The 8,954-nt window shown below is 51.7% G+C and overlaps 1 protein-coding gene across 1 annotated transcript in view; it reads right to left on the bottom strand.

Annotated features, from left to right (window-relative positions):
• Positions 1 to 2,455: 2,455 nt before the first annotated feature.
• Positions 2,456 to 8,954, bottom strand: part of LOC134345024 (matrix metalloproteinase-21-like) — a 28,968-nt gene continuing 22,469 nt past the window's right edge. The window contains exons 7-8 of the mRNA XM_063045157.1: positions 7,524 to 7,696; positions 2,456 to 3,180 (exon numbers count right to left, since the gene is read on the bottom strand). Coding sequence (XP_062901227.1) covers positions 2,875 to 3,180; positions 7,524 to 7,696 — 479 coding nt within the window. The 3' untranslated portion in view covers positions 2,456 to 2,874. The remainder of the gene's footprint in view (positions 3,181 to 7,523; positions 7,697 to 8,954) is intronic.

The raw sequence follows: 8,954 nt of genomic DNA, 5'->3' as shown, positions 1-8,954 counted from the left end.
AGCTAGAGTCACTGAGTTTTAGAGTCATTTATCCAGATATTTAAATAGGCAAAGCATAGAAATATACAGACCTAATACAGATAAATGGGATTGGTGTGGATGTGTGATGGGTTAGTACAAAGCTGATGGGCCAAGGGGCTTGATGCAGAGCTGTACCCTCTTTATGACCTTCAGACCCCTCAGAAGGTCAAGTAGCCCACGCCCGTACCCCAAGAGACCCACAGGGCGTCGGAGAATACCGTTCTCTGAGGAAGAGTTGCTGAGTCTCATCCCAGTCAGCAGTGACCAGAATCCCACCTGGACCAGTGGCATCAACACCACGCCACTGGTGACTGAGCACGTCAGGGACTGGGGACTCCCTGATTACCCCAAGGCCTTGCACTGTCCCAACATTAACAGAGTGCACCTGGAGTTTGATGGAACACGCTCCACTTACCTGGGTGGTGTTAGTCCATGCACTCCACATCCACCACACTACCTGTCCCCCATGTACAGGTCATGAGTGTGACGTAACACACCTCGCTTGCTTGGTGGGGATGGTCCATTCACTCCGCATTAACCATATTACTTCCCCCCACCCCCATCTATAAGTCAGGAGAGTGACAGAACACTCTCTGCTTCCCTGGGGGGGGTGGGGGGTGGTGTCTTAGTCTATACACAGCACATCCTCCACATTACCTCTCCCCCTTCTACATGTCTGGAATGTGAGGGAACACTCTCTGCTTGCCTGGGGAGGGGGTTAGTCCAGGCACACCACATCCACCACATCACCTTTACCCCCACCTACAGGTCAGGAGTGTGATGGAATAGTCTCCTATTCACTGGGTAGAGTTTGTCCATGCACACCACATCCGCTACATTACCTCTTCCTCGCCTATAAGTCAGGAGTGTGAGGGAGCACTCTCCGCTTGCCTGGTCGGGTACTCTGTCCTCCTGGGCAGGACATTTGGTGAGAGGTTCTGGAAGGAGTGGGACTGATATCAGAGAACCTGGAGTCCACCCCTCCCTGAACTTGTGGAGTGACCAGTACCATCTCACTTGCATCCAGCTCGTTTCATTATGTACAGGTCCCCCTCACTGGGGGAAGCAGGGGTAGGGAGCAGAGGGAGAATGGTAGGTAAGACATAGGAGCAGAATTAGGCCATTTGGCCCATTGAGTGCTCTGCCATTCTGTCATGACTGATTTATTATCCCTCTCAACCCCATTTTCCTGCCTTCTCTCAGTAACCTTTGACATTCTGACTAATCAAGAACCTATCAACTTCCACTTTAGATATACCCAAGTTGGCCTCCACAGTTGTCTGTGGCAATTAATTCCACAGATTCATCACCCTCGGCCTAAAGAAATTCCTCACCTCGGTATGAAATGGACACCCCTCTATTCTGAGGTTGTTCTCTCTGGTCCTAGACTCTCACTATACGAAACATCCTCTCCACGTCTGCCAGCACATCTTTTCTTAGATATGGGGCCCAAAAGTGCTCATAATTACGCCAAGTGTGGTTTGACCAATGCCTTATAAACCCTTAGCATTACATCATTGCTTTAGTATTCTTATCCTCTGGAAAGTCAAATTCCCTGGGATCAGACCCAGACTGAAGCTCCCTCTACACAGTCCTATTACACACTCCTGGTGTCAAACATAGTGAAGCTCCCTCCACACTGTCCCATCACACACTCCCGGGGTCAGACACAGAGTGAATCTCCCTCCACACTGTCCCATCACACACTCCCGGGGTCAGACACAGAGTGAAGCTCCCTCTACACTGTCCCTTCACACACTCCCGGGGTCAGACACAGAGTGAAGCTCCCTCTACACTGTCCCATCACACAATCCCGGGGTCAGACACAGAGTGAAGCTCCCTCTACACTGTCCCATCACACACTCCCGGGGTCAGACACAGAGTGAAGCTCCCTCCACACTGTCCCATCACACACTCCCGGGGCCAGACACAGAGTGAAGCTCCCTCTACACTGTCCCATCACACACTCCTAGGGTCAGACACAGAGTGAAGCTCCCTCTACACTGTCCCATCACACAATCCCGGGGTCAGACACAGAGTGAAGCTCCCTCTACACTGTCCCATCACATACTCCCGGGGTCAGACACAGAGTGAAGCTCCCTCTACACTGTCCCATCACACACTCCCGGGGTCAGACACAGAGTGAAACTCCCTCTACACCGTCCCATCACACACTCTCAGGGTCAGACACAGAGTGAAGCTCCCTCCACACTGTCCCATCACACACTCCCAGGGTCAGACACAGAGTGAAGCTCCCTCTACACCGTCCCATCACACACTCTCAGGGTCAGACACAGAGTGAAGCTCCCTCTACACTGTCCCATCACACACTCCCGGGGTCAGACACAGAGTGAAGCTCCCTCCACACTGTCCCATCACACACTCCCAGGGTCAGACACAGAGTGAAGCTCCCTCTACACTGTCCCATCACACACTCCCGGGGTCAGACACAGAGTGAAGCTCCCTCCACACTGTCCCATCACACACTCCCAGGGTCAGACACAGAGTGAAGCTCCCTCTACACTGTCCCATCACACACTCCCGGGGTCAGACACAGAGTGAAGCTCCCTCAAGTTTGGAGAACTAGATGGCACCGCACTGTGAGTGAAGCCCCTGACTCTCCAGCCTGTGCCCTTTGCTGAGGCTGTGGTGGTCGGTTGAATGTGGGCTACACTGGAGGTGCTGAGTGAGACAGGGTGAGGGCCAGAAGATCAGAAGTGAAGTGAGCGGGGAGAGCGCGGGGATCTGTGGGTGCGTCTGCATTGTTGGTGTGTGTGTGTGTGCGTGCGCGCGTTGGGGGGTGTGGAGATGGTGAGGAGGATCACTGTGCGGTCCCAATCCCCCCCATCAGTTCTATGGCCGTCCAGGAGCCCATGAGCCGTCCACCTCGCAAATGTCGAACCAGCGGTCAGTGACGCGGTGGTGGGGCAGGAGGCCATTGAGAGGCAGCGAGGCGTTGCTCTCGCGGTCCTCCTCGTTCACCACCCTCCAGTACGCTGTGCCCTTGAAGAGGAAGGTGGCGGCGTATGTGTAGGAGTAATAGGCCGCGTCCAGCTGCCCCAGAGGGTGGTCGCCCTCGACGATGGCTGGGAAGACGTCGATGATCCTCTTGGGGAACTCGGGCATCGTGGCATTCAGCTGCACACTGAATGCTGTCACCTACCATTGCAAAGAAAGGCCGCATCACCATGGGAATGTCACCCTTTTGCTCAGGAGTTAATCCCTGGCCCCTCAACTCGGGAATGACCTCTGACTCCTGAACTCCGGGCATAACTCCTGATTTCATTGCAAACCCTGGGCACAGAACTCAGGGCACACAACTGACTGCTGTCTCCATCCCGGCCCCTGACCCCTGACCCAGTTATCCATTGGACCACAATTGACCCCTTCTTGAGCCCTAACTTCTTAATTCAGGGAACACCCCTGACCCCTGACAGCAGTTTGGTCCCTCAGCCCAAACCTTGAGCCCTGACTCCGCCCTTCCCAACAGTCCTAACCCCCAACCTCTGACCCCTCAGAGCTGACCCTTGACCCCCAACAGCCCACTCCCAACCCTTGGTGCCCCCCAAACTCAGTGTCAACCCCGACCCCACAGCTGGTAACTGTCCCCTGACCCGCGACCAAGGACCAACCATTGAATCAGCACAGGAGCAGACCCTTCGGCCCAGTTCGTCTGTGCTGACCCAGGCGCCTTCTTGAGCTCCTCCTGCTTCTCCATGTTTGGCTCATATCCCTGTCAACCTTCCCCGTGCATGCAGCCTCAACACTGCAAATGTTCTCACCTTGTTCTCACCCTCTGTGTGGAAAACCTGCCTCTCACGTCCGCTCTCCTCTCACTGTAAACTTGTGCTCCCGAGTTTTAGACTCCCCTCCACTGGTGAAAAGTTTTTTTTATCTATTCTGTCTGTGCCTCTCATAATTTTATAAACCACTTTAAGGTCACCCCCCTCAGCCTCTCACATTCGAGACAGAATATTTGGGGGCACCACGACAGAGTAGTGGTTAGCACAACAATAGTACAGCTCGGGACATCGAAGTTCAGAGTTCAATTCCAGCGTCCTCTCCGTGAGAGCGTGCGTGCTCTGCTTTCCGCTCACAGTCCAAAGACGGGCCGGTTGGTAGACCGGACGGTAAGTGGTCCCGTGATTAGGCTGGGGTTAAATAGGTGGGTTGCTGGGGGGGGGGGGGTGTGGTTGTTGGAACCACAATGTATCTCTAAATAAATAAATACTAACTAGCCTATTTAATGTCTCCTTACAACCACAATACCCAAGGCAACATCCTCTGCACCCTCTCTCACTACCACATCCTTCCTGTGGTGTGGCAACCAGAACTCCTGTACTCCCGCTACGGTCTAACTGCCAACCTTGTATGCACAGCTTTGGATCTACGTAGTTTTTAAGGACGCCACTGTGACTGAAGGGCTTAATTTATCAGCAGCACACAGAAAATGCTGTGAGAACTCAGCAGGTCAGGCAGCATCAATGGAGGGAAATAAACAGTCGATATTTCAGGCTGAAACCCTTCATCAGGACTGGAAAGGAAGGGGGAAGAATAAAAAAGCTGGCGGGGGGGAGAGGAAGGAGGGCAAGCTGGTAGGTGGTAGGCGAAATCAGTTAAGTGAGGAGGTAGTTAAAGTAAGAAGCTCGGAGGTGATAGGAGGAAAAGGTAAAGGGCTGGAGAAGAAGGAATCTAAGAGGAGAGGAGAGTGGACGATGGGAGAAAGGGAAGGAGGAGGGAAAGTGGGGCAGATGATAGGCAGGTGAGGAGAGGAGGTAACAGGTCACAGTAGGGAATTCCCCCCCGCACCTTTTTATTCTGGCTTCTTCCCCCTTCCTTTCCAGTCCCGATGAAGAGTCTCACCTGAAACATCGACTGTTTATTCCCCTCCACAGGTGCTGCCTGACCTGCTGAGTTCTCCAGCATTTTGTCTGTGTTGCTCTGGATTTCCAGCATCTGCAGAATCTCGTGTGTTCCTATGATAGACTGGACAGACTGAGACTGTTTTCCCTGGAGTGAAGGAGGTTGAGAGGTGACCTGACAGAGGTTTATTGAATGCCACAGTCTTTTCCCCAGGCTACGGGAGTCTAAAACTAGAGCCACAGGCTTGAGGTGAGAGGGGAGCATAGAAACATAGAAAACCTACAGCACAATATTTGCCCTTCGGCCCACAAAGCTGTGCCGAACATATCCTTACCTTAGAAGTTACCTAGGCTTACCCATAGCCTTCTATTTTTCCGAGCTCCATGTACCTGTGCAGGAGTCTCTTAAAAAACTTACCCTGACATCTCCTCTGTACCTATTTCCAAGCACATTAAAACTGTGCCCTCTAGTGTTACACATTTCAGCCCTGAGAAAAAGCCTCTGACTATCCACATGATCAATGCCTCTCATCATCTTATACACCTCTATCAGGTCACCTCTCATCCTCCGTCGCTCCAAGGAGAAAAGGCCAAGTTCACTCAACCTATTCTCATAAGGCATGACCTCCAAACCAGGTAACATCCTTGTAAGTCTCCTCTGCACCCTTTCTATGGTTTCCACGTCCTTTCTCTAGTGAGGCAACCAGAACTGAACACAGTACTCCAAGTGGGGTCTAACCAGGGTCCTATATAGCTGTAACATTACCTCTCGGCTCCTAAACTCAATCCCACGGTTGATAAAGGCCAATGCACCGCATGCCTTCTTAACCACAGAGTCAACCTGCGTAGCAGCTTTGAGTGTCCTATGGACTCGGACCCCAAGATCCCTCTGATCCTCCACACTGCCAAGAGTCTTACTATTAATACTATATTCTGTCATCATATTTGATCTATCAAAATGAACCACTTCACACTTTTCTGGGTTGAACTCCATCTGCCATTTTTCAGCCTGGTTTTGCATCCTATCAATGTCCCGCTGTAACTTCTGACAGCCCTCCACACTATCCACAACTCCCCCAACCTTTGTGTCATCAGCAAATTTACTAACCCATTCCTCCACTTCTTCATCCAGGTCATTTATAAAAATCACCAAGAGTAGGGGTCCCAGAACAAATCCCTGATGCACTCCACTGGCTACCGACCTCCATGCAGAATATGACCCGTCTACAACCACTCTTTGCCTTCTGTGGGAAAGCCAGTTCTGGATCGACAAAGCAATGTCCCCTTGGATCCCATGCCTCCTTACTTTCTCAATAAGCCTGGCATGGAGTACCTTATCAAATGCTTTGCTGAAATCCATATACACTACATCTATGGCTCTACCTTCATCAATGTGTTTAGTCATATCCTCAAAAAATTCAATCAGGCTCGTAAGGCACGACCTGCCCTTGACAAAGCCATGCTGACCATTCCTAATCCTATTATACGTCTCCAAATGTTCATAAATCCTGCCTCTCAGGATCTTTTCCAACAACTTGCCAACCACTGAAGTAAGACTCACTGGTCTATAATTTCCTGGGCTATCTCTACTCCCCTTTTTGAATAAAGGAACAACATCTGCAACCCTCCAATTCTCTGGAACCTCTCCCATCCCCATTGATGATGCAAAGATCATTGCCAGAGGCTCAGTAATCTCCTCCCTTGCCTCCCACAGTATCCTGGGGTACATCTTGTCCGGTCCTGTCGACTTATCCAAGTTGATGCTTTCCAAAAGCTCCAGCACATCCTCTTTCTTAATATCTACATGCTCAAGCTTTTCAGTCTGCTGTAGGTCATCCCTACAATCACCAAGATCCTTTTCCATAGTGAATACTGAAGCAAAGTACTCAGTAAGTACCTCAAATTTAGATTTAGAGAGGCGCAGGTTTTTCACCCAGAGGGAGGTACGGAGGTGTGGGACAAGTTCCTAGACGAGGTGATAGAATTTTCATGTTGAACAAACATTTGGACAGGTACATGGATAAGAAAGTTTCAGAGGGATATCGGCTAAACTCAGACAGCTGGGACTGACTCAGATGGGGAAGTTGGATTCGTTGGGCCGAAGGGTTTGCGTGACTCTGTGACATCCCAGAATGCATCACCTCTGGGAGAAGGTGGAGGGTGTTGGCGGGAAGAGTCTTGGGTGGAGAGTATGGATGGGGAGGGGAGGGATGCCAGCTAGGGAGGGTGAGGTGGGTAGGAGAGGTGGAGAAAGGGTGTGGAGGGTGGGGGTAGGGGGTGAGGAGTGGGAGGTGTCTGTTGTGGGTAGTGGGGTGGAGGGAAGAAGGGGTGGGGAGTGTTTGTGATGAGGAGGGAAGTAGGAGATGTGGGTGGTCAGTGGGGAGTGGTTGTGGGGGTGTGATTGAGATTGGGGTCTGGGGAGAGGTGTGGGAAGTTGTGGGGAGTGTCCATGGTACCATCCCATGATTTCTCAGATTGAAGAGTGGGGAGTGTCACTGCTGGGGTGGGGAAGGGTGGTGAGGGAGTTGGGAAGGGGTGGGGAGAGTATGTGACACCATGCTGGGGTTACTCAGATTGAAGAGTGGGGAGTGTCACTGCTGGGGTGGGGAGAGTCTGTGGCACCATGTTGGAGTTACTCACGTTAAAGCCCCTGAAGAAGTAGAGACAGTGGTCCCTCTTGTCGAAGAAGACGGTGTCGATGGGTGCCTGCACTCCGGGGAAGCCCTGTGAGATGGGCCGGGGGTAACGGTTGCCCTCTGGATCCTCACTGTACGCACGGTCACTGTCGTTGTCATACTGCCAGTACATGGTTCCTGCCGCACATGAAGAGGGGGTGTGGCTGCGATCTGACTCTCATCCACCAAACTCCTGCCCCGTCCCTGCCTCCCTCCCTGGGACCGAGGGATCCCTGTAACCCAGTGCTCCCTCCTCTGCATATTCGAACCACCACCTCTCATCCATTAGCTCCCCTGTGATGCTCCCCCCCACCACCCTGGGCAAGACCAGCCAAATGGGACAGTATTTGGGACCACCAGAGGGCGCCGGGACAGGATGAGCTCCCACATGTGCCAAGGATGTGGGAGCCTGGTCGATCCCTCAGGGAGGCACCACAGCTGTGTGTTAACACCAAGGGCCGGCCAGGGACTGATGGGATAGGACCACTGGCTTGCAGTCCCAGAGACCCAGGTTCGATCCCAACATCCGACACTGTCTGTGCGGAGACTGCAGTGTCTCCCTGTGATCCTGTGGGATCCCTGCCAGTTCCCCGGTTCCCTCCCACATCCCAACCATGCACGAGGTTGATGGCCGCTGTGAATCGCCCCCAGGGATGGAACCCTATGCTGAGGGGTAGTTGATGGGAAGGCTTGGGTAATTAAGTAAGTTGTGGGAAGATTGGAGTAAATAATTGCAATATTAACACTGTTATGGAAACCGAGGGAGAGGCAGCTCATTGTTTCAGGTTACAGTTGCTACAGGTGTGACGCTTCTGGTAACCTACCTGCAGGAAAGATTGAAAGAGTGCAGAGAAAAATTACAAGGATATTGTGGGACTTGAGGACCTGAGTTCTCAGGAAAAATTGAACAGGTTAGGCATTTATTCCCTGAAGTATAGGAGAATGAGGTGAAATTCGATAGAGGTATAGGTCGTGCGAATGCAAGCAGACTTTTCCTGCTGACGTCGGGTGAGACTGGAACTAGAGGTCATGGGTCAAGGGTGGAAGATGAAATGTTTAAGGGGAACATGAGGGGAATCTTCTTCACTCAGAGGGTGGTGAGAGTGTGGAACAAGTTGCTGCGGAAGTGGTGGATGTGAGTTTGATTTCAACATTTAAGATCATAAGATAAAGAGCAGAATTAGGCTATTTGGCCCATCAAGTATGCTCCACCATTTCATCATGTGGGATCGAATTTTCCTTTTATCCCCAATCTCCTGCTTTCCACCCATATCCCTTCATGCCCTGGCCAATTAAGAATCTATCAACCTCTACCTTAAATGTACATAAAGACTTGGCCTCCACAGCGGCCTGTGGCAAAGAATTCCACAGGTTCACCACTCTCTGGCTAAAGAAA

Source organism: Mobula hypostoma, chromosome 4 (assembly GCF_963921235.1).
Source record: "Mobula hypostoma chromosome 4, sMobHyp1.1, whole genome shotgun sequence".
In the NCBI taxonomy this organism is placed as follows: domain Eukaryota; kingdom Metazoa; phylum Chordata; class Chondrichthyes; order Myliobatiformes; family Myliobatidae; genus Mobula; species Mobula hypostoma.
The sequence above is the reverse complement of the archived record's forward strand: the minus strand, read 5'-3'. Positions and strand labels throughout refer to the sequence as shown.